Source organism: Carassius gibelio, chromosome B10 (genome assembly GCF_023724105.1).
Source record: "Carassius gibelio isolate Cgi1373 ecotype wild population from Czech Republic chromosome B10, carGib1.2-hapl.c, whole genome shotgun sequence".
NCBI classification, from domain to species: domain Eukaryota; kingdom Metazoa; phylum Chordata; class Actinopteri; order Cypriniformes; family Cyprinidae; genus Carassius; species Carassius gibelio.
The window spans coordinates 5166304-5193126 of NC_068405.1; the positions used below are offsets into that span (position 1 = coordinate 5166304).

A 26823-nucleotide genomic window follows, 5' to 3' on the forward strand; every position below is an offset into this window, starting at 1 on the left:
CATTTGTGTACTAGTTTGTAATGTTTTTTTTTTTACAACGATTCTAGAACATCCAGTTTCTAGAAACATCCAATATTCTGAAATATTCTAGTGCTTTCTGGAACATTCCAGAACATTCCAGAAGACAAAAATCATCCAGTATACACTTCTGAAGGTCTGGACGACTCACTTTTGATTCATTTTAAACTGTAGTTCTTAGCTTAGTATTAAGCACGTGCCATGTCATTTTTATGCATGAGAAGTAACAGATTAGCTTATAAACTGTTAACATATATATATATACTGTATATAAATTAGTTTTTAAAGGCACTGTTAATGGAACACATAAAGTAATGTGATTTTTGTATTTAGCATGTGAATCAAACTTAAAACTTAAAAACGTAACTTAATAAAGATTTGTTTCACTGTGTAATTACTCATTCTTTGTTGTTACAGTTTTCCACATTTTCTACAATAGTAAACTATGAAATAACACGAACAGAAGAGTGAAAAATTGATGAATAAAATTAAAAAGATAAAACCTATCTTATATTTTCTCCCGTTTTCTATGTATACAAGCCACTTTTGGGCGGTTTTACCTTTAAATCCATATCCATTTTAAAAAAAGTGTAGCCACATTGCATACACAAAATATAGTCAGAGCATTTAAGCTTTTAGATCAAAAAGGTTTTAAAGAGAACAAGAAACACCAATTGTATTTTCTTTCCACGCTTTAGCAAATATGTTTTTACAAAGTCAATTACAAACAAATGCATGTGCAGGTCTATGTATATTTCAAACTCTAACTTGGGGAAGAAGTTAAAAGGCATGTGGCACTGAGAAACTAGTTCACGCAGAAAGAGGAAGCGGTCAAGTCTTTTGCAATAACATTCAGCCTCTACTACAACTTAAGCCCACTCCCATGAGATGTTTAAGGCACTTAGATATGATTCACAGCACGCAGATGAATCCGCACACGTCAGCGTCACACAGCTGAACACCTTACATAGAAATGAGCCATTTCATGCTTCAGTGTTACAAACCTGAACATATCTAACAACTCATTAATCCCAGTTTAAACTGATACATCGTGATGTTTGTTCACCTGTTATCTAGAGGTCTACAGTTTGATCCAATGCAACACAGTATACTCTATCAGCACTGCAATTTTTATAAATCTATCTATCTATTTTTCTATCTATCTATCTGTCTATATATATATATATATATATATATATATATATATATATATATATATATATATATATATAGATAGATATATATATATAGATAGATAGATAGATAGATAGATAGATAGATAGATAGATAGATAGGTAGATAGCTATAGAAATATTCATTAATTTCCCAATAATTATCAATAATGAGAAATTAAGTCAATTAAGTATTTTTTAAAATGCAAAAGAAAGCAAACAGAAAATACATCCTCTAGCCTTTTTACTAACTAAAAAGCAACCTCAAACACCAGTGCCAATACAAAACCTCAGGGCCTCGTGTTCAAGCATGAAAGAGAAGCAAGTCTGAGAAGATTCATCAAATTCAACCACAAAAGATTCCATAAAGATGAAGCCATTGGCTGAGCTAGAAAAGGTCAGTGTTATTGTAACTTAACAGCAAAATGCAAGGTTTGTAATGGAAAATGTGGTTGTAGCTTTGTGTTAAATCAGTAAATGCAGCTTCGCAGCACAATGACTTTAATTAAACATGTCTAGCTACAGAAACGTGTGCCACTGGTTGCACGTTTTAAATATGTAATTTACTACTCGGTAGTAAATTTTTTGTGAGCTATTATAAAATTATATATATATTTATATATATATTTAAGGTGTTTTATTAAGCCAAAATGGTGCAATAATTATACCATGCCCTATGTTAAAATATAAATAGGTTGCTCTAATTAACTTTTAAGCAATTCTGACTTTGTGTAAGATGCTAATAATAATATTAGTCAACAAACTCTGGACAATAATTTATATATATATATATTTAAAAGTCTTAGAATTAGTGAGATAACTTCAATTTTTTATTTTACAAATTATAAAATAATAAAAAAAACTTTACATTAGAACACGATAAAAAAAGGTAACCATGCAAGTTAAATGTTTCACAATTTTATACTTTTGCAGTATTTGTTATGTTTGTCATAACATCTTTTTCGTAAAAGTTTCAAAATTTTCTGTTTCCTTTTTTTCCTTTTTAACTATATTTCGAAAGCCAAAGTGCACGTAATGATCTCCAAATTAGAAATTTGGACCTCACTATATATTTATTTTATATCATGTGAAAAGCATCAATGCAAATATTCAGGACTTTTGCATGCAAATCATTAACATACTTTATTGTTGAATTATTAACACTTTTTTTATTTCATCAAAAATCACAAACTAATAATTGCGTCTTTAAAAGAAACATCAGACCACAATAAGGCAGAGAAACATCTCATATTCTTCTGATTATTAACTTCAAAGTAACTAAATAATGCCAGATTAGGTAACGCCACAACAAAGTGATCATTTCAATAGTTTCACTAGAACTTTTGCTTTTAATTTTCATGATATTTCCATATCAGTATATCAAGATTTACTATTAGAATATTTAATACGACACTGCATATGAAATCAAATCAAATTGTAATTGAAGGTATTTCTATTTTTTTATTCTCATCATTCACGCTTAATTCACTCAGCCTGAAGAATTCATCCAGTTTAACAAAATCTGATGTACAACGTGAACAGACATGTTCTTACCTTACAAAGTGTTCGACTCCTCTAACTTTGGACAGTGACTACACACCATGTTCACATAAGATGTCGAACTGAACAGGATGTGGTATGACCAAAAACTCAGTGGATAGTTCAAAAGAAGCTGCCAATTCTGGAGCACTAGCACTAAGAGTACCCTGAAACTGAGCGAATACTGGAGAGATTCTCACCTTTGAGTTGCTGATATCATATGCATTCAATGGAACTATTTGCAGACTTCCTCATTTTGAAAAACTTGCCTACTTCCTTCACTATTTTGTTGTCCTATCTTTGACTTCCTCTTCCATCTGAAAACATATAATAGCAGTTATTTATATTTTAAGGACTTGCCCAATAAATAATCCATGCGATTTCCTAAAACGTTCATTTTCTAATTTGCATGACAGTTCATAACATTCAACATTTCCTGAAAAAAAAAGGGTTTTCAAATTAAATCAAGCTGACTTTGTATTAATCAGTACATTCTGACCAAATAAGCCTTCTAATTAGTACACATCTATTGAGATAATAATTTAACATGATAACGAGTAAGCAATGCTTTGCTCAACATTTAATAAAAAAAACTTTAGTCACAGCCTTCACATAAACAATAATAACCCATCAAATAACACAGAAACTAAACTGTAAATTAACAAGTTGAATATGTGCAAGGTTTCTAATCAGCAGGAAGAGCGGATGTGTTTCAGGTTCAACACAGCTGTGATATTGTACAAATTTAATTGTTTACTTTTCTTCCCAATGCTCTGCATTATATCTGATTGTCGGTCTGTGATTATCACACTTTTAAAATGCATGCTGTCTTGTATAATTATAAAAAATGTTTAAAAAATAAATCTTATGCTACAAATGCCAACACAGAGGGTGTTTCATCCTAGCAACAGAGAGAAATACAGAGTTGTGCCACAAACAATCATCTGAGAATTTCGCAACAAAGTGACATTTACTGCAAAACTCTGAACCCCGGATCGCATTTGACGCTTCGTGATATGTGTGGACCTGGCAAATGGTGGCAGCAATTCACTTTCTTTCTTTCCTGGAACATGCACTTTGAGGTTACCGTACAGTACCTGTCACATGTCTGGAAACATTATGATTTTTAAATCTGTCTGTTATGCTCACTAAGGCTGCATTTATTTAATCCAAATTACTGGATAAACTGTAATAATGTGAGATATTATTACAATTTATTTTATAATTGAATATTATAGTAAAATGTAATTTATTCCTGAATTTTAAGCATCATTACTCCAGTCTTCAGTGTCAGATGATTCTTCAGAAATCAGTCTAACATGCTAAATGGAGAATGCAGAATTTATTAGTTATGTCAGGTGTCAGTTTGTGAAGTTGTATCTGCTTTCAGGAGGGGGCAGCACAATGCTTCAGAACAACTGAAACTCGTTCACAGAGACCACATCTGTTATACCAATAGACGCTGTGGTTAGCAGCTGTTTATTTTCCTAAACTGATCAAAGATGATTTTATCAAACCCACATGTACTGTAGTACACTGGGGTTTATTATCATTTTACTGTTTGAAAAGTTTAATGCAAATACGTTAATGTAAAATATTTTACAAAAAGACAAGAAGTTTTATTTTAAAAGCATCTTATCAAAAGTTTAATCTGTTTAGATACTGTGTTTAACACTCCTGGTCATCCATTAAGAATGGGTCATTTTTGATTTAGTCTTAGTCCTAGTCTTAGTCTTGAGACAAAAATGCTTAATAGTCTTAGTCACATTTTAGTCATCTGAGTCTTTCATAGTTTTAGTCTAGTTTTAGTTGATGAAAAGTAATTGCATTTTAGTCAACTTTTAGTCACTACTTAAAGTCAATAGTTGTAGCTAAAGTTACCAAAATAAATTTTCACAATAAGACAAATACAATATAGATACTGATTAAACCGATTTTTCAGATACTTTATAGGTTTTGCTTAACATGTATACATTTATTTAACATTAGGGCTGGGATAAATGATTATTTTTTAAACGATTAATCTAGCGATTATTTTTTCGATGCATTGATTAATCTAACGATTAATTTTTTCAGACCTATTCGATTTTGATTATTTCCCCATTAATTGACTCCTAACAATTTATACATGTTGATTTACATATCTGAATGAAAAAAAACATGAATTCCTTAACATTGCAATATATGTTTATTGCTCTTAAAATTACAAAATAAAAGACTGACTAAGAATGCATTACTTTGCACTTGTATAGAGATAGCATTCAATAAAACCTTGAAGCCTGGAAAACACATAGCTTACTGAAACAAGCTTACTGAACACATAGGGCCTAGCTTACTGAAAAAAAGTTCTTCTTTCAGATGAAAATAACAACTCGATGTCTAGAATTTAATAAAAAAGGTCACCCAAAATACTTGTTTAGAGCAATTGAAAGAATACAGTAACCAATGTAAACTTGAGGGCTTTAAGCTAATACAGAGAGTTCTTTTCCAAAAAAATTAAATAAAAAAAAATAACCAGCAGCCCGGCATGGAGAAAAAAAAAAAAGAATCCGAATGCTCCACGTGAAACTTTGGCGTTCCGCCCTTTTTCTATCGTGTATAATGATTTTGGTTAATATGCACGAGAGAGAGAGAGAGAGAGAGAGAGAGAGAGAGAGCAAGACAGCGCTTGTGTAGTTTGAAGACTGTGAGTGCGTGAGCGCGCGTGAAACTTTGGTGTTTTGCACTTTTTCTATCGTGTTTAATGATTTTGATCAATATGCACAAGGGAGAGAGAGCAAGAAACGCTTGTGTAGTTTTAAGACTGTGAGTGCGCGCGCACAGCCGGGATCTCTCTCCTACGCGCCGTCAGGCGCAGCAGTCATTCTATTCTACATCACTCGCCGATCGAATAAGGCTTTGACAGCCGAAAAAAAAAAAAAAAAAGATCAATGCAGAAAAACCCCTGGATTGGTTATATAACGTTGGACAGAATGTTGATCTGGCCATCGTGTATATTCAGCGCAATTAAGGTAAACATTTTGCAAACGTTTTTTAGAGAAATAAAAAAATACAGACACAGTTTTCACCCACCTGCTCGTCTTCACTTAATCCATAACCTACTGTATTTACATGAGATACTCTCCACTAGTGGTTCCCAACCTTTTTCAACTTGCACCCCCCAAGATCACTGTTATAAACATGAGCCGCGTCTAAAAGGCAAAGGTGGAGGTGTTGCTTCAATTTATAACAACGTTTTCAGGAAATGTTAATGATAAATCCCCTGTTATGTTTGTACCGGCTACTGTATAAAGGCCACCAGGGCACCATACAGACTTTATTAAAGAGCTTGGTGATTTTACATTTGAGTTAGTGCTGGCTGCAGATAAAGTTTTAATAGTTGGTGATTTTAATATCCATGTTGATAATGAAAAAGATGCATTGGGCTCAGCATTTATAGACATTCTGAACTCTATTGGGGTTAGACAACACGTTTCAGGACCTACTCATTGTCGAAATCATACTCTAGAATTAATACTGTCACATCGAATTGATGTTGATAGTGTTGAAATTATTCAGCCAAGTGATGATATCTCAGATCATTATTTAGTTCTGTGCAAACTTCATATAGCCAAAATTGTAAATTCTACTTCTTGTTACAAGTATCGAAGAACCATCACTTCTACCACAAAAGACTGCTTTTTAAGTTATCTTCCTGATGTAACCAAATTCCTTAGCATATCCAAAACCTCAGAACAACTTGATGATGTAACAGAAACTATGGACTCTCTCTTTTTTAGCACTTTAAATAAAGTTGCTCCTTTACGCTCAAGGAAGGTTAAGGAAAACAGTTTGACACCATGGTATAATGAGCATACTCGCACCCTAAAGAGAGCAGCCCGAAAAAGGGAGCGCAGCTGGAGGAAAACACAACTAGAGGTATTTCGTATTGCTTGGCAGGAAAGTAACATATCCTACAGAAAAGCATTAAAAACTGCTAGATCTGATTACTTTTCTTTTCTTTCAGAAGAAAACAAACATAACCCCAGGAATGTATTCACTACAGTGGCTAAATTAACGAAAAATAAAGCCTCAACAAGTGTTGACATTTCCCAACACCACAGCAGTAATGACTTTATGAACTACTTTACTTCTAAAATCGATATTATTAGAGATAAAATTGCAACCATTCAGCCGTCAGCTACAGTATCACATCAGACAGTGCACTATAGACCCCCTGAGGAACAGTTTCACTCATTCTCTACTATAGGAGAGGAAGAATTGTATAAACTTGTTAAATCATCTAAACCAACAACATGTATGTTAGACCCCTGCTCTTATCATCTGATCATGGGTGTATCTCTCTATTAGTTTTATTGGATCTTAATGCTGCGTTTGACACAATTGACCACACCATTCTTTTGCATAGACTTGAACACTTTGTTGGCATCAGTAGAAGTGCATTAGCATGGTTTAAATCGTCCTTACTGTATATGACCGCCATCAGTTCGTAGAACATGAAGATGTATCATATCGATCACAAGTGCAGTATGGAGTACCTCAAGGCTCAGTACTAGGGCTGCTACTCTTCACGCTTTATATGTTACCCATGGCAGATATCATCAGGAAACATGGTGTTAGCTATCACTGTTATGCTGATGATACTCAGCTATATATTTCTTCGCGGACCGGTGAAACACACCAATTTGAAAAACTAATGGAATGCATAGTCGATATAAAAAACTGGATGACGAGTAATTTCTTACTGCTAAATTCTGAAAAAACAGAGGTGTTAATTATAGGACCTAAAAACTCTGCTTGTAATAACCTAGAACACTGTCTAAAGACTTGATGGTTGCTCTGTCAATTCTTCGTCATCAGTTAGGAACCTAGGTGTGCTATTTGATCACAATCTTTCCTTAGAAAGCCATGTTTCTAGCATTTGTAAAACTGCATTTTTCCATCTCAAAAATATATCTAAATTACGGCCTATGCTCTCAATGTCTAATGCAAAAATATTAATCCATGCATTTATGACCTCAAGGTTAGATTATTGTAATGCTTTATTGGGTGGTTGTTCTGCACGCTTAGTAAACAAACTACACCTAGTTCAAAATGCAGCAGCAAGAGTTCTTACTAGAACCAGGAAGTATGACCATATTAGCCCAGTCCTGTCAATGCTGCACTGGCTCCCTATCAAACATTGTATAGATTTTAAAATATTGCTTATTACTTATAAAGCCCTGAATGGTTTAGCACCTCAGTATTTGAATGAGCTCCTTTTACATTATAATCTTCTACATCCACTACATTCTCAAAATTCAGACAATTTGATAATACCTAGAATATCAAAATCAACTGCGGGCGTCAGATCCTTTTCCTATTTGGCGCCTAAACTCTGGAATAACCTACCTAACATTGTTCGGGAGGCAGACACACTCTTGCAGTTTAAATCTAGATTAAAGACCCATCTCTTTAACCTGGCATACACATAACAGACTAATATGCTTTTAATATCCAAATCCGTTAAAGGATTTTTAGGCTACATTAATTAGGTAAACCGGAAACACTTCCCATAACACCCTATGTACTTGCTACATCATTAGAAGAATGGCATCTACGCTAATATTTGTCTTTTTCTCTCTTGTTCTGAGGTCACGGTGGCCACCAGATCCAGTCTGTGTCCAGATCAAAGGGTCACTGCAGTCACGGTTTATGTTCTCTTTTTCAGTCCTACCTGACCAGACTTGCTCTCCTGCTCCATTGACTCCACTGTGGTGGTCCTCTGCTCCGCCCTGGTGAGCTTCTGTCTCATCTGCTCGGCTGTGGTGGTCCTCTGCTCCGCCCTGGTGGGCTTCTGTCTAGTCTGTTCAGCTGTGGTGGTCCTCTGCTCCGCCCTGGTGGGCTTCGGTCCCATTTTCTCGAGTTAAACCCATGGGAGGCCCCTGTTCCTGAGTTAAGCCCTGTTCCTGAGTTAAGCCCATGGCGGGCCGCTGTTCCCGAGTTAAGCCAACGGCAGGTCCCTGTTCCTGAGTTAAGCCCTGTTCCTGAGTTAAGCCTATGGAGGGTCCCTGTTCCAGAGTTAAGCCTATGGCGGGTCCCTGTTCCCAAGTTAAGCCCATGGCAGGGCCCTGTTTCCCATGTTAGGCCCAGGAAGGGCCCCTGTTTCCCATGTCAGGTCAAGGAAGGGCTCCTGATCTCCATGTTATGCCCAGGAAGGGCTCCAGTTCTGCCTTCTCTGCCCGGTCCCCGGCCACTGCACTTCCACATGGACCTGGCCCTCCATCCCTCCCCCTGTTCCGCCTCCACTCCACCGCCCTCCTAGATTGTTTTGAGCATTTGAAGCCGCTCTTTGGGGGTGTGTGTGTGTGTGGGGGGGGGAGTGGTTATGTCACGATCATTAGCTGGAGTGCCCGTGAACGGTTTCTTACTTTGTTGCTTTACTTTTTATTAGTTTATTGGTTTATATTTTCTCTTGTCTTGGGTTTAATTTGTGTTTCTGTGGAGCTTTGTCCTGTCTGGTCTTGTGTTAGAGTTCCTGACCTGTTCCTGTGTGCCTCTGCTCTATGGTGCCTTGTGTGGTCTTCTCCGTCAGCCTGGTCTTGCCCCCTCTGTTGCCAAAGTATTCAGCCAGTTGTTTTCTGAAGCTGTCCTAGTGCCCTTCCCTAGCTGTGTCTGTTTACCGTGTTCCAGTTGTGGTACCTCTTGTGCACTTCACTAGTCTCGTGTCAGTGTGTCTTGTCAATAAAACCTTGTTTTCTCGCACTGCAATTGGGTCCATCTTCCTAGATCCCTGACATCATGAACCAGCCACAGTCAGGACCCAGCAGATGAGCTTCACTTCTCCAGTTTTTTCTCTTTTATCTAGTGAATTTTTTGCCCTGATTTATTAATCATATCTTGTCAGTTTCAGATACCCTGAGTTGCCTGTGATAGCTGCAAGCATCCCTGGGTCAGTCAAACCTGTTCCAGGCATCTTTCGATTTGACCAAATTTTCTGCAGCTATCCCTGATCTAGTCAAATTTAAAGTAATCCAAGCCAATCCAGCCCCAGAGCTCGCTCCAGTGTCAGCTCCAATCCTAGAGCTCAATCCAGTGTTGGCTCCAGCCCCGTAGGACAGTTTGTCAGCTCCAAGGGCTATCAAGAATCAGTTCCTGCAGCCCTGGAGGGCACTTCTTCAGCCTCCGAGGCGGTTCATGAGTGAGTTCCTGAGTCTCTTCCTGTGGCCTAGGAGGGCTTTTAAAAAGCCCCCATTGGGTCTTCAGTCAATTTTGGAACTTGGTCCAGTGGTGTCTAGTACGGTGGCCTTGTCAGAACCTCAAGTCACAGTTATTATGCCTGTTGAAGTCACTCCTGTCATGTCCACAGAAAATGTTCCTGTTGTGTCAAATGACCAGAGATCAATCCTGGTTTCATGTCCAGTCCATGCAGAAGGTTTTTTGCCTGTTATACCAGATTCACTGAAGTGATTCCTGCCCATCATGTTCATAGAGACTATTCTTGTTTGTTAAGTTATGCCTTCAGAGGTTGTCCCTACCCATTATGTTTGGGCCATACAAAGTGTTCCTGCCTGTCCTGTCACTCCTACAGAGGTTGTTCCTTCCAGTTGGATCATGGCCATAGAAGGTGTTCCTACCTATCAAGTTATAGCTATATAAAATGTTCCTGTCTGTCTTGTTGTGTCCTCTGAGGTCATCCTTGCCAGTTGGGTCACGGCCATGGAGATGTGTTCCTTTTTGTCTTGTCAAGCCCTCAGAGGTTTTTCCTACTAGTTGTCAGCCACCTGAAGAGGCTATCCTGTCTGTTTTGTCCGGTCCTTCAAGGTTGTTCCTGTTTGTCTTGTTAAGCCCATGGAGGTTGTTACTGCTAGAAATTGCGCTCACTGAGATCATACTGGATCAGCTAACTGCTGCTTCTGATGAGTCCCTTAGAGTGTGTTCCAGCTAATCATGTTTCACCTGTGGAGGCTTTCCCCAAGTATACTACTCTAGTCATGACCTCTGAAGATGTTCCTGTACAGTCTGCTCAAGTCCAGTGCTAACCGCTTATGACGCTGACTTTCACACCCCACCCACCCGCTATCTGCACTTTCTATTCATACAACTATCTGTTTAGTCGGAGTGGACGCCAGGTGGCATCCACTGGGAGGGGGGTAGTGTCAGGGCTTTGTCACTCTGTTTTGTTTCTTGTGTCAGCACATGGCCTTGTTAATTGTTTTCTCGGCCATGTGCTCCCTTAACCCCTCCTCCTCATTTCCTCTTCTCTTGTTCTTCATGTGTGTTCCTCCCCTATTTATAGTGCCCCTATTTTTCAACCCCTGTCATTGTCTCTGTCTATGGATGTGGCTGAATATGTGTCCATGCCTCCCTGCCTGGTTGGTCTTGTGCCTTGTTTTGTCCAGTCCTCTTAGCTTCATGTTCTTTATTGCTCCTTGTTTAAGTAATTTGTTTGTTCTTGCTCCTATTTGTAATAGTTAATTAAGTTTTTCTAGTCCTGATTCTTGGTATCGTTTGATTATTCTAAGTTGGTTAAATTGTTAATAGTTTCTTATTTTGTTGCTTTACTTTTTATTAGTTTATGGTTTATATTTCCCCTTGTCTTGGGTTTAATTTTTGTTTCTGTGAAGCTTTGTCCTGTCTAGTCTTGCGTTAAAGTTCCTGACCTGTTCCCGTGTGTCCTGCCTTGGTTCTACCTGCCTTGAAACTTGGTCTGCTTCAGAGTTGGCGTTCTACAAGTGGTCTTCTACATCAGCCTGGTCTTGCCGCCCCCTCTGTTGCCAAAGTATTCTGCCAGGTGTTTTCTGAAGCTGTCCTAGTGCCCTTCCCTAGCTGTGTCTGTTTACCGTGTTCCAGTTGTGGTATCTCTTGTGCACTTCACTACTCTCTCTGCCTTGTCAATAAAACCTTGTTATCTCACACTGCAATTGGGGTTCACTGGGTGGAAGGTCCAATTTGCAGCTTCAGTGCAGCTTCAAAGTGTTCTACACGATCCAAGATGAAGAAGGGACTTATCTAGCAAATGGATTGGCAACTTTCTAAAGAGAGAAAAAAAAGATTAAAAACAATATACTTTTTAATCTCAAATGCTCCTCTTGTGTAGCTCTCCAATGTGCATGCGTGCTCCGTGCATTTCTGTTCAAAACAGTTAGGGTAGGTCAAAAAACTCTCTCATTTTCTCTTCCAACTTTAAAATCGTCCTACATCACTGCAAAATTACCAACCCAGTGTTTACAAAGTGAACATGCAAAGAAGTTGAAAAGTCTTTAAAAAAAAGTAAACCAGTGATGTAGGATGTTTTAAAAGGATTTTGAAGTTGGAGGAGAAAATGAGATGGGAGTTTTTTGGCATACCCTAACTCTCATGAACCGGAATGTACAAGACAAGCGTTTGAGGTTAAAAAGTATATACATTACGGGTTTTTTAATGACCAATTGTTTCACGAGATAAGACCCTTCTTCCTCGGCTGGGATCGTGTAGAGCCCTCTGAAACTGCACTGAAACTTCAATGGCTGCTTTTCCACTGTCGGGCCAGTGCGAGCCAGGGCTTAAAAGGGGCCAGATAGGGCTTATAGCCTCGGGCCAGTAGCACAGAGGCCAAAATAGCGCTGCGTTTCCAAAGTCGAGCCTGAAGCTCTGCTGCGCTTCATTAAATCACGGCCTTTACACGCCTCTCAGGAACAATGTCATGCAACCCAATCATTTCACCAACAAAGAGAGGTTATGTTTTACTATAAGTGATACATTGAGCATAATTAATTAATTTATGTATTTCTATTTTATTTATTTAACTTTAACGCTGAAGCATTATGAAAATAGCCTGCTTAAATGGCGGTGGCGTCCAAGATGGTGGTGCGTCCACACGCAGCGGCTTCTCTCTGTCCCGACAGAACGGTGTTTTCATATTTTTTGTCTTGTGAGTTGCAGTGTTTTTGTACGACATCGTCGCGTCTACCTGTCTGTAAGTCCAAATACAGTCGCGAGTTTCTGCTCGATGTTGGCAGAACCGCTTTTTTACTGTTAAACTCTGCGCACGCGGAACAGCTGCGGGATCTCGGTCTGCTACGGCGGCCTTCACCATCACCGACCCCCACTACTGCATCTCGCCCACAGCGGAGGCACCACAAGCGGAGTGAGAGGAAGAAAAAGAGGGGAAAACATGGAGGTATCCGGGCTAGGCTAACGGCTAACCCACACAAGCCATCTATCCCCACCATCTGGCTAACGTACGCTCGTTGGACAATAAACTGGACTACATTCGATTACTACGTTCAACTCAGAGGACTGTAAGAGACTGTTGTGTTTTGTGTTCACGGAAACATGGCTCAGCAACAGCGTTCCAGATGGCGCTATTAAGCTCGACCAGCTGACGTGCTATCAAGCGGACAGAGCTCTCGTCGCGGGAGGAAAACTGGGGATTTCAACCATGCTGACCTAAAGAGTGTGTTTCCAAAAATACACCAACACATTAACTTTCCAACACGAGGTAATAACATTTTGGACATTGTTTATGCCACACAGAGAGGAGCTTACAAAGCCCTCCCCCTCCCCCACCTCGGAGCCTCAGACCATATCACTGCCATGCTAATGCCTGCATACATACCACTCATTAAAGTCGCCAAACCAGTTTACAAACAGATTAAAGTGTGGCCAGAAGGATCATCAGAGGTTCTTCAAGACTGCTTCAACACAACTGACTGGGACATGTTTAAGCAGGCTGCCACATGCAATAACACCACTGACCTCCAGGAGTACTCAGAGACTGTCACTGCCTACATCAACAAGTGTACTGATGATGTAACGGTCACAAAAACCATCACTGTCCAGGCCAACCAGAAGCCATGGATGACAGGGGAGGTCTACAGACTCCTGAAGACACGGAACGCTGCCTTCAAAGCTAGAGATGAGGTGGGCCTGAGAATAGCTAGGGCCAATCTGTCCCGTGGCATCAGAGATGCTAAGAGACAGCACTCCAGGAGGATAGCCCATCAATTCAGCAACAGCAGAGACAATAGGAGCCTGTGGCAGGGGATACAGACCATTACGGACTACAAGCCCCCACCACGGACCTGTGACAACAACATCTCTCTGCTGAACGACCTGAACACCTTCTTTGCTCGCTTTGAGCAACAAAACAGCACCACTGCACAGAAGACTCCACCTCCTCCCGACGACCAGGTGATGACGCTGACCTCAGACAGTTTGAGGAGATCCTTCAGCAGGATCAATGCACGCAAAGCTCCGGGTCCTGACAACATCCCTGGGCGTGTCCTGAGAGACTGTGCAGTAGAACTCACTGATGTCTTCACAGACATTTTCAACATCTCACTGAGTCAGCCTGTTGTTCTCACATGTTTAAAAACTACCACCATCATTCCAGTTCCGAAGAAGCCATCTCCATCCTGCTTCAATGACTACCGTCCTGTTGCACTTACCCCATCCTCGTGAAGTGCTTTGAATGGCTAGTCATGCACCACATCAAGTCTGCCCTCCCCCCTCCCTGGACCCCTTCCAGTTTGCATATTGGTCCAACCGGTCGACCGATGATGCCATCGCCACTACCCTCTACTCAGCACTCACACATCTGGAAAAAAAGGACTCATATGTCAGAATGCTGTTCATAGGCTTCAGTTCAGCATTCAACACAATCATCCCTCAACAGCTCATTTACAAACTAATTCAGCTGGGGCTCAACACTTCGCTATGCAACTGGCTGTTGGACTTTCTGACTGTAAGACCTCAGGCAGTATGGGTCAGCAGCAACACATCCAGCACCATCACACTGAACACTGGGGCCCCCCAAGGATGTGTGCTGAGCCCCCTCCTCTTCACTCTGCTGACCCACGACTGCACACCATCACACAACTCCAACCTCTTTATTAAGTTTGCAGATGACACGACTGTGGTGGGTCTCATTAGCAACAAAGATGAGACAAACTACAGGAGTGAGGTGAGCCGCCTTGCCAAGTGGTGCAGTAACAACAATCTCTCTCTGAACATGTAGAAGACAAAGGAGATTGTTGTAGACTTCAGGAGAGCACACACTCAGCACGTTCCTCTGACTATCAACGGTCCGACTGTGGAGAGAGTGAGCAGCACCAAGTTCCTGGGTGTGCACATCACAGAGGACCTCTCCTGGACTGAAAACACAGCAGCACTGGCCAAGAAATCACAACAGCGTCTCTACTTCCTCCGCAAACTGAGGAGAGCCAGAGCCCCAGCCCCCATCATGTACACTTTCTACAGAAGCACCATCGAGAGCATCCTGTCGAGCTGCATCACTGTGTGGTATGGCGCCTGCAACGTGTCCTGCCGAAAGATTCTGCAACACATAGTGAGAGCAGCTAAGAAAATCATTGGTGTCTCTCTCCCCCCCCTCCAGGACATTTATGGAACCCGTCTCATCCCCCTCTGCATCACAAGTGATCCCACACACCCGTCACACAGCTTCTTCAGTCTGCTGCCATCAGGAAGGAGACTGCGGAGTCTCCAGGTCAGGACCAGCAGACTGAAGGACAGCTTCATCCACCAGGCTGTCAGGAAGCTGAACTCCCTCCTGAACTTGCCCCCCCTCCCCTCTTCTGCCCCAGGCACCACTGAACTATGCCCCCCCCACCCCACTAATTATATGATGGCATGCACCAGTCACTTTGTGCAGCATTGGTCTGCTCACTACATCATTCAGCATGGAACTGATGTCATTCCACTACCTCATCAGTCAGTAAAATAAAATAACTGCTCTTGAGCCCTTGTCACTTGTCACTTTAATCAGACTTAATTCGTTTTTTTTTTTTTTTGCACTAAAAATCTTTTATCTGCACTGTTGTTCACTTCATTGATTTGCACTCTATCTGTCATTTGCCTTGCACTGCTTTGTTTAACTTTATTTTTAATTTTATTATATGCCTTTTTTACATTCCGTTATTGTATAGTTGTATCTACATTTTATATTTGATCTAGATTTTTAAGCCCTGGAAGTGACAGTGGAAATGCGACTGGCCCTGGCACGCACTAGCACGCCCGCTTTTAGCCCGACAGTGGATATGCAGCTACTGTGGACCTTCTACCCAGTGAACCCTGGAATGTTTTCCTCAAAAATAAGGAAATTTGAAATCAGAAGTGAACTAATCCTTTAAGAGTTAGCACTTAAAGGTTAACATTGCTAGCTCATTACTATAATTACCACACAGCAATCTTAAACACCAAAAAGTAATAGAATCAGTTAAAATGACTAAAGTTTAAATTAAGTTAAAAAAAATATATTTATGTATAAATAAAGACCTCTGGATGTTTTCTTCATGTCCTCTGATAACATAGGCCTTAGTGTTTGCCAACATTACAGTCTGACACAGATCTAAGAATCAATAAAAACACCAAACCTTTAAGTTATAGAGCATACAGCATAATAAGAAATTAATTTATTAGTAGAACAGTTTAATCGCACGGTGTGACATACCTTGGTGAGGTTTTTGAGGAAAACAGCAAGCAGTCTGTATCTGCCTCGACAGTCTTGACGTCTTCTGTTCTGAGCTCCAGAAGAAAACATGAATGTGTCCCAGATCCACTCTGCAACTGTAGTTGCCGCCCACTGAAACTGTGCCCTGGGCTGGATCGAGAAATTCACTACTTATTTGCATAAAGTTGAAGAATTCTGAACTTTTGTTGTTTAACGGTCACTGTCGCTCATGTCGCCGGAAGTAGCAAGCTTTCCAATGAAAATGAATGGGATTATGTCGCTCTGTTGCTGTGTGTCCCTGGCGAAAAGGGCTTAAGTCCTTATAATCAGTATTTATGTCCCCACTGGATGCAATAAATGCCTCGTTTGCAATGGGTTTTTATTGTTTTTGTCTTGTCGTTCCAGGACCCACGTCATCACAGTATGGTAAGAGGCGTAACATTCCTGTCACATGGTTTAGGTATTCAGCCAATCAATGCAATGGATAGCTGGCCAATCAGAGCACACCTCGCTTTTCAATAGATGAGCTTTGTAAAAAATTACGCATTTCAGAAGGCAGGGCACAGAGTAGCAACAATAATGTACAGTATGTGGAAAATAATGTTTTTTTTTAACCTTAAACCACATAAACACATTTCATTACACCAAATACACAAAATAGTGTTGTGGCCTAATGGTTAGAGCGTCGGACTCCCAATCGAAGGGTTGTGAGTTCGAGTCTCGGGCCGGATGGAATTGTGGGTGGGGGGAGTGCATGAACAGCTCTCTCTCCACTTTCAATACCATGACTTAGGTGTCCTTGAGCAAGGCATCGAACCCCCAACTGCTCCCCGGGCGCCGCAGCATAAATGGCTGCCCACTGCTCACAGTGTGTGTGTGTGTGTTCACTGCTCTGTGTGTGTGCATTTCGGATGGGTTAAATGCAGAGCACAAATTCTGAGTATGGGTCACCATACTTGGCTGAAAATCACTTTCACTAAATAGTGTTTTTTTTTTAGCAATATCATGTGACCCCTTTAAGGTTAAGAACTTGATATTTATGTTCTCCAGCAGTTCAAAAGCTGGGTAAGAGATTCAATACCATGGACAGGTCTCATGATGGGATCAACCGTTTACACACTTACTGCCAAAAATCTGTTATCCCGACCAAACCCGGTGGAACCAATATCAATGACGAGAACATTGTGCTCATAACAGCCTCAGTACCTACCCCTGCGTAACTCAGAAACTGTGATGAAACTTCATCAATGAGGCATCAAATTGCAAGATACTGAGCAAATGTTCAAAAGAAAGAGGAAAAGCCTCTGCCATTAGACCTACAGACCTATTTTGAAGGCTGTAGCTTTATTTCATTTCAAAGGCTCTGGAGGTTGCATTTGTTGGTCAAACATGTCATATATGTTGTACTATTTCAGAAAAGTAACCAACATTATATTCCATAGTAATTTACACCTTAAAAGGAATAACAGTCCATTTTATAATGGTTGCTTTTCTGACAAGAGATAAATGCAGAACCCCAGAGGGCGCAGCCTTCAAAATGAGACACATAACAATACTTGCATACTAATCTTACAAATTTTACCACAGAATAGATGGTAAGAGTTGTAGGTATGCACTTCTGAATTCAGCAGCAGCTTCTGTATGGTGAACTCAGCTCCAAATGTATATCTTATCTCTCCTTTATATACTAATATACCTAAAAACACATTTATATGTTCACAAATACATGTAAAAAAATATATGTTTTTATGTTATTTTCTGGTCTGATTTGGTAACAGTATTACAAAGAAATGGTTGATAGAAATATATGTTACCATACATGTAAAGTACATGTTTTTTATTTTCTGGTCAGTATTAGAAAAATGTGTTGCATTGTTCTTGTTTGTATGAATGCAAGCTGGTTTGATTAGAGTTTACTTATGTTTTAGAATGTATTTTGCTATAAACATTAGTCAAAATATAAAATTTAACGTTATAAAAATGTACATTTAACCCATGGGTAGGACATTTTGAGTACCCCCCCCCCCCCCTTCAGGTTTTGTAAACAGCCATAGACCCTCTGCAGTGCAAAGGTGCTTGTGAATTGTTGAATCTCGGACTATGCAGGAGAGATAAAGCTAATCACAGTTCAGTATGAAGCATTTTTTTAAACTAAGATGTATAAGCTTTCCACTGATGTATGGTTTGTTAGCAGGACAATATTTGGCTGAGATACAACTCTTTGAAAATCTAGAATCTGGGGGTACAAAAAAATCGAAATACTGAGAAAACCACCTTTAAAGTTGTCCAGATGAAGTTCTTAGCAATGTAATCAAAAATAACAAATATATGTATATATTTACGGTAGAAAATTTACAAAATATCTTCATGGAACACAATCTTTACTTAATATGCTAATAATTTTTGGCATAAAAGAATAATCAATCATTTTGACCCATACAACGACTTATGACTGCTTGGGTCAATATATTGTCATTGCTATGTGTTTATATTTTGAATGTTAAACATTCAGCACATTTTAATCTTAAATTTCTTAACTTCACAAAAGCCTAGCATGGTTATTTGATCGTTCAACTGTGTAAATAGCTGAATAATATGCGAAAGAAAGTATGAACGACGTCTGTATGCCAGTTACAAACACTATAAAGCCGAATGTGGCGGAATACACACCATAAATGAGGGCTGGTCATATGGACCATGTGTTTTGCAGCAGCAGGGGAGAAAGACTGAAATCCCTCGTGACGTCACGGAGCGAGAACGGGAAAGACTCAGTCAGCGCTGGCCCTTTAAATATCAGTCACGCCTCGGATGGATCTTTAGAGGAATCGCAAACCCACAGGAAAAAAACAGCCCATTTCCCATCATTTCCATCGTCTACCGCGACATGACAACAGGGATTTAGAATTACGTCTTTAAACATCGACATTTAGGTGAGTTTAGAACCGCATCCATTCAATCTTTTGTTTTTGTACAGTATATATTGTTTAAAATACTCCGTGTTTATTATACATAATATATTAGCCTATATATCAAATAAATGTAAAAGTATAGGTGGTACTCACAAATCACGGCTGGTTTCTCTTTGTCCTTTATCTTGTCTGTTTTTTTCTGCGCATCCTGTCTGCATCCTCCGACAGCGCTGCATCAGTTTACTGCTAAAGAAAAGAACATATTTCACTAGCCGTTTTTGCTCGCATCCATGTGCTCACTGAGTAGATGCTGCTCCTGCATTGAGCGAATAAGGGAAAGTGGATGTCAGGCTGGCAGAGGTCTCATTGGCCAGTGTCTCTACTGACTCCGATTATATCTGAAACATTTAATATAAAAGCTGAGCTTAGTTTGAATTGAATTGCATTCGTTTTTAAAAGTCTTACATGATTTATATACTTAATATATTATACTGTATCAAATACATTTTTGTAGAAAAGTCACTATATTGAAACATTTGTGCATGAATTGATGTTATGTCAAAGGCAATAAAAAGTGCCCCATTTACAGGTAATATGATATGCATGTACAGTGATGCAAATGCTGTTTTTTTAAATTGACAACTTTTGGTACACTCTCAGAAAATGAGATGGTGCACCCTTTTTACTTTTATTTCAAAATAATTCCTTTCAGTTTGCTCCCATCCAGGTCATTCTGAGCGACACCATGCCTGAACAAAGCAATGATTACCGGGTGGTTGTATTTGGAGCTGGAGGAGTGGGCAAAAGCTCCTTGGTCCTGCGCTTCGTGAAGGGAACCTTTCGGGAGAGCTACATCCCAACTGTGGAGGACACCTACCGGCAGGTGATCAGCTGTGACAAGAGCATCTGCACGCTGCAGATCACAGACACCACGGGCAGTCACCAGTTTCCTGCCATGCAGCGTCTGTCCATCTCCAAAGGACACGCCTTCATCCTAGTGTACTCCACCACCAGCAAACAGTCTCTGGAGGAGCTCAAGCCCATCTTCGAGCAGATCTGTCTGATTAAGGGGGACATCGAGAGCATCCCAATCATGCTAGTGGGCAACAAGAACGACGAGGTGAGCGCTCGTGAAGTGGAGAGCAGTGACGGAGAGGCCATGGCCAGGAGGTGGAAGTGTGCCTTCATGGAGACGTCAGCTAAGACAAATCACAACGTCAAGGAGCTGTTCCAAGAGCTGCTTAATTTGGAGAAACGCAGGACTGTTAGCCTTCAGATCGACGGCAAGAAGAGCAAGCAGCAGAAACGAGCCGAGAAGCTCAAAGGCAAATGTGTGGTCATGTGAAAAACCAAAACCAAAGTGTGCTTGGAAAAACCGAGAGGGTTTCATGTTCACGATGCTCTGGCTAACACTGTTTACACCTGAAACACGTTTACCTAGGTACACTTTTACAGGAACTAGGATTCAGTGAGACTCCAGAAATCGTGGTAAACTTTTCTTCTGTAGAACACAAAAGTAACATTTTTGTAGAATATGCTGGCTGCTCTTTTACATATTACAAAGTATACTATAAAGTAGTTACTTCAGAAATTCCAGCTCTTTCAAATGTTTTCCTCTGGAGAAATGCCTAAAGAATTTATGAATTTATAATTTTAGTCACATAACTTCTCTTGCTTGTCACCGGTGTGATTGTGATGCTGCTGCACCAGATTTTAGTAACCAATCTGTTTGCTGTACATGACAAAAAAGACGGGCTGATGTGCATGAACCCAATGACAGTACTGATACCCTTTCTTTTACCAGTAATAATTGCATATGACATTTTTTTTAAAGCATAGAAGTCAGTCCTTACAGCACAGGCTTGGCTCCAGCATATTAATGTACAGTATAGCAGCAAATCTATCATATATGGCAGTTCATGATCGCATCTATCAGCTGAATGGGAACCTATGTTAAGGCATGCAGCCAGTGGTGGAGGTAGAAGTCAGCCAAAATAAGCTAAATGGTTGTTGCTGTGTTAGTTGTGCAATTTAATATCAAAGATTTAAGTAAGGCTGCTGTATTTAATTTTACTTCCATATGCGTTCGATTTTAATCTTAGGCTATAGTTTTCTTCTTAGGCTTTTTTTTCTATTAATGTGCTTTTTGAAAAGGGAGTTGACTATTTTCCTAGTACAGTATTTGTATCAAGGGATATTGTAGCATGAACTATTACGTAAACATTAATTAATTGTAAAACTCAAATGAAAAATGCACTGCACTGCACTGCAAAAAAATAAAAAAATAAAACCTTGGTATTCTTGTCGATTTTGTAGTACAAACATCTTGTTTTACCTTTTGATTTCAAATAGTTTTTCTTATGCCACTGACAGATGTTTGTACTACGCTTAAGTCATTTTGCTTCTCAGGTAAATGTATCTTGATTCAAGATTATTGAAATATTTGTAATAGAAAACAAGATAAAAATATATATATATTTTGTTTTTGCGCTGTGGCTGTTTCATTTTTGAATATTATAAACAATAATATTAACCGCTGACAAAATGACTAATAATTGGCAGTAGTGCTTTTTTTCGAGGGAACTAACATGAGCTGTACATGTGTTTACACATATTTAGTGAAATATCAGCAAGTGCTTTTGAGAGTGATATATATTTTGTAATTATATATTTTGAGCATGACAGGTCTTGTAATCGAGTTCAAGTGCTATACTGTATTGCATCTCACTTGTCTGGTTAGAGTGATGTAAACAGCTGTTTATAGAGTACTGGAGACCGTTAATGCCATATTTGACTCGAATCTGTGCAAATGTTGCTAATGATGCATATGTAGCTATTATGAATGCTCAGTCCCAAAGCTTACAGTGGATTTCTGTTATACACTAGGAGATCCGATATATGAAATGTAATATTGTTTTGATGAAATGCCTGTATAAACATCATGTGTGCCTACAAGTTTTTATGACTGTATTATAGGTCACAAGAATAAATAATATTATGCATTTGATGCTGAATATTACATTTATTACACTGAGAGGCTAATGACAGCTGTCAGCTGTTTTCTTGAATCATCCATTAACTAGAAATGTAAAAAAAACAAAAACGAAAAACACATTTTAAGGGTTGCAACCGAAACCTGCTGCCTTTCAATTCAAACAATTGTGTTAAGGTCACTCTAGCAGCTGCTACGCTTATGTGTGTACTTAATCAAACAGATGATGAATGGTTTGACTCTGAGCAGAAATGATGCTGGTGTGTGGGGCAGAATGTGTGTGGTATTTAGACATATCAGAGTAATAAGCCCGCCTGCCTCATTACCGTCAAGTCAAGTGGTCTGCAGTATAATAGAGCACCTGCCAGCACTTAACAAGCATCAAGTCAGAGCTCTGCCAACATCATGACATCAAAACACACCATCTTCAAGTTCAAGTCCACCAACGTTGATCTACTCTCCTGTCTGGTTTGTATAATAATTGACAAATCTGCCATTATGATTGGTCAGATCGCCTGTCAGTCAAACTCAATTTGAGGACTGGCACTGCGTTCCAGTTCAGAGGTGGCATCCATCGAAGGCTGCATTTTAATACCAATTGCATAGGGTGCAACCTTCAAATTGAGACACAGCTAGGATCCTTTGAAGGATGTAAAGTTTGAAATGGGATGATTCGAATGCAGCCTCTAAATTGGGATGCACCTCGTGAAACATGTTGTCAGTCATACATCACCTGCTCTACTGTATACTTTCAAAGCGCTATCTGGATGCACAGCTTGTTGTAGATTCGGGAATTTCAGTCAAAGACATGCTGTATGCATCGTTATTTATATAGTCTACATAAATATGAAAGATTTCAATGACAAGACAAAGCAATGTAACTGCTGGGAAAAAATCTATTGAAAAAAATACCAGTCACTATTGGTCTCCCATCTGCCATTTTTTAAGTTTATGGCCTACCCAACTGATTATCTCCCAGAAGTAAAATGATGGATGGATACAATTATGATAATCACTAGGCTAATGAAGTCAGTCAGAATGTGCTAACAATGCTTTACCAAGGTTAAAGTTAGGGTTTAGTATTTATTTCAGTGTTGTGAAGGCAATCATCAGTGTGAGTAATATGATCACCCAAGCAGAAAAACTATTTCCAGATATTGCATACCTAAAATCACCTAAATACAGTTTATGCCAAACTGATATTTTTGACATAGAAAACATTATCTGGCAACATGGATTTATTTAATGCAGTTAACTTAATTGCAAGCTAAGTAATGTTTACTCCCATTAATAAGGCAAGAAAATAGAAATTATGCCATTGTGTTTCTTTTGTTTTATCTCTGCATGTCTTTGGGGTTTTCCTAAGCCATTTCAGCTGTGATTGGTTATGTCATGGAAAAATGGGGAGGGAGGCTGGGGAGTTGAACAAGTCACGGCTCTCCACTGACTTCATGCCCATTAAACTGCAGCTGTTGCTCCTGTCCAAGCCGCTAATGCATCCTGATATTGTCCTGATAGTAATGGACCCATGAGAAGAGGGCTTTGGCTGTGGGAGCCGCTGCTCCAGTAGGTTCACTGTGTAAACAGCAATACTGCAAAAGTGATGACGCACAACTAGTGTTTGACTGCACCTCATCACTGGCGCCATAAATCCTCCATTACATCTGATCACAAATGAACCTACTGCCTTCATGTGTGACTACACGTACCAGTGCAAAACAGCACAAATGAGTCAACAGGACCAATCCTGTGCTCTAGTGTACTCTAGCAGTCTAGTCCAAGCTCATTGTAAATGCAAAATGATATTATGTTGCTTCTTGTACATTTTATGACACTTTCAAAATGAAATATACAGTGAGTGGAACTAAAAGTGCTTTAGTTTTATTCTAAACAGATGAATGTGAATTTGCGATAAAATGTTAATGCTCCATTGATTTTAAATAGAATGTTCCACTCACACTCAACCCCACATTAGATTAAAATGCATTTGCACAAACAAACATTTCATTTTAGCTTGCTTCTAAAAGTCTTTGTGGTCTTTAATCTCTGTTCAACTAAGTTTTTTTCTCTAAATGCTGTAAGTGCTGTGCCGCAGATAGTGAGGATGACCTTAAATGCGAGGTCTCTAGCAAACAAATTGTTTATTTTAAATGACTTTTTCATCATGAATTCACTTGATTTTTTATTTGTGACAGAAACATGGATGAAATGAATATCTTTTCTTGGTGAACTTTCTCCTCCGGATTGTGCTTTTTTAGCACTCCCAGACTTTCAGGTCATGGTGGTGGTGTTGCTACTGTTTTTAAAAGCAATTTTAAAAACAAAAAATTTAATACACCTGTGTACTCTAACTATAAGATACAGTTAATCAGAGTTGATATAGGGAGTTCTGTATTATGTGCACTGGTTTACAGGCCTCCGAAATTCAACAAGGACTTTATTCAGCAATTCTGTAAGTTGTGATAGATGGTTGATTTTAGGAGACTTTAATATTCACATTTGCTGTCCATCTAATCCGCTGTTGAAAGAGTTTTTATCCCTCACTGAATCATTAAATCTGTCACAATTTGTTTCCACTCCTACTCATAATTTGGGACACATCATTGGATCTTCAGACCATTTGCCAAATTGATTGTGATTCCCCCACCCCCACATGCTCTCATCCTGTAAGTTATTTCCATTTTATTCAGCCGTCCACTGCCAGTTTATTTTCGGAGCACTATCAAGCAAACTCTGTGGATATTGCTGCCCTCAATTAATTAACACTGAAGAGATGGTGGAGGTTTTTATTAATTCCTGCTCCATTTCTATAGATTCTGTTGCTCCTCTTAAATTAAAGAATGTGAAGGAAAAAGGGATACAAATACAAACTCATTATAGAAAATGTTGTTTAAGACAATTGATTTGGTGCTAAATCCATTACCTGCCCCTTCTCTTGATCCATTTAAATTTTTTAAATAATAAAATATTGAATATTAAGGCTTTTACTAAGCCATCAACATATGATCCTCCATTGAGCTGTTCACCAACAGATTTGTTAACTTGTTTTCATCCAATTTCCTGTGTACGGCAAGCAGATATTGTTTTTAATACTAAATCATCCAACTGTGAGTCAGATGTCATTTCGGCTTGTCTTTTTAAGGAAGTGTTTGCAACCTTGAGTCCGGCCGTAATGGCCATCATTAATAGTTCTTTAGCAAATGAAATTGTAACAGCTAGCTTCAAAGATGATGTGGTTCATCCTCTGCTTAAGAAACCTCATCCTAACTCATCTATCCTCAGTAACTTCAGACCTATTTCTAAGTTGCCTTTTATCTCAAAGCTATTAGAGAGAGTTGTTATTATGAGTTGAATTCCTATATCAGTATGTCCAATGTTTTAAATAAATTTCAGGCGGGTTTTAAGATCCCTGCACAGCACAGAAACTGCACTATTGAAAGTAAACAATGACCTTTTGCAACTGCTTGATATTGGTTAACATGCGGTTCCCTATTTGTTGGATTTAAGTGGAGATTATGTTACATAGGTTGAAAAACTGGTGGGTATTCAGGGTGTCGCCTCGTATCTTAAAGACAGAACATTCTCAGTGAGCATTGGGAAGTTTTCTTCTTTGACCGCTCCTTTGTCATGTGGTGTGCCCCAAGGATCCATTTTAGGCCCTCTTCTTTTTTCACTTTACATGCTTCCCTTGGGTGCCATTTTTAATAAATATAAGATTTCATACCACTGCTATGCTGATGATACACAGATGACAAAAACTGACAGCAGTGATTCTTTGGATGTGCTCTGCGACTGTTTTGATGAGATAAAAGGTTGGATGGCAAATATTTTTTTTTGCAATTAAATGAAAACACAAGTGAAAATCTGATTTTAGGCCTCTCTAGGATTCATCATTTTTAATTTTGGGTCTCTCTCTGCCAATGTTTAAACCCATATAAGAAATCTTGGGGTTACATTTGATTAGTTACTCAACTTTGAGAAACAAATTAGCACAGTGGTAAAGGGCAGCTTCTTCCATCTGAGATCAGTTGCTAAACTGAAACAGTTTTTGTCTCAAAGAGATCTGGAGACTGTAATCCATGCTTTTATAACATCACGCCTGGATTACTGTAATTCTCTTTACTGTGGCCTGCCTCAAACAGCGATTTCTAGTCTGCATATTTTCCAAAATCTTCTCAAATCTTATTTGTTTTCTCTGGCACTTGATTAATGTCAGTTTAAGGATTTGATGTCAGTTTGCTTTGATATTTTATATAATACATGTCTCATATTATGATTTTTATATGTTGTGTTTTGTTGTACAGCATTTTGGTGTACCTCTGTCGCTTTTATATGTGCTATAGAAATAAATTGTGGCTTGACTTGACTTGTGTGCATCGCAGCAGTGCTATCTCAAGTGTGCTACTGAGCGTGTTTACCTGAAAAAAAGCCATACATGCGTGATGAAAATTTCAAATCCATTAATTTACAAATCATGCATTATGATAAAAGCATTTTGAGGACATAGCATAGTATTTTACAAGGAACAATGTGAAAAAAGTATAAATTAATCAATTTATGCACATATTTTATACCTATATTTATTTATTGTTTTTAATTTTGGACATCTAGCTTCCCCTCTAGTTTTTTAGTGGTTATATAACTTGTTTTATTTTAACTTAGTTTAATTGGATTTTTATTTTAACAGTATATAAAATATTAAAACATATAATTTTACTGTACACTTTGGCAGGCAGCTCTACATATTCTCTTTAAACTGTT

General features: G+C 39.0%; 2 protein-coding genes across 6 annotated transcripts in view; one reads left to right on the forward strand and one right to left on the reverse strand.

Moving 5' to 3' along the window:
* syk (spleen tyrosine kinase) overlaps window positions 1-19362 on the reverse strand; it is a 37938-nt gene extending 18576 nt beyond the window's left edge. For 2 of the 4 annotated variants that reach the window (XM_052567300.1, XM_052567297.1), the window contains exon 1: window positions 2745-2923. The gene's annotated coding sequence lies outside the window, so the exon portion shown is untranslated. The other 2 variants (XM_052567299.1, XM_052567298.1) reach the window with 2 other exon arrangements.
* On the forward strand, window positions 18951-22072 carry LOC127966375 (GTP-binding protein Di-Ras2). Of its 2 annotated transcripts, none has more exons than XM_052567302.1 (2): window positions 18951-19091; window positions 19783-22072. In XM_052567302.1, the coding sequence occupies exon 2, from the start codon at window positions 19816-19818 to the stop codon at window positions 20413-20415; it is 600 nt and encodes a 199-aa protein (XP_052423262.1). In that variant the 5' UTR covers window positions 18951-19091; window positions 19783-19815; the 3' UTR covers window positions 20416-22072. The 2 variants fall into 2 exon arrangements, with proteins under 2 accessions (XP_052423262.1, XP_052423261.1); XM_052567301.1 differs by having other exon boundaries at window positions 19798-22072.
* The last annotated feature ends 4751 nt before the right edge of the window (window positions 22073-26823 follow it).

Coding starts and splice junctions, on each gene's coding strand:
- LOC127966375 (XM_052567302.1), top strand. CDS start 19,816: ATGCCTGAACAAAGCAATGATTACCGGGTGGTTGTATTTGGAGCTGGA.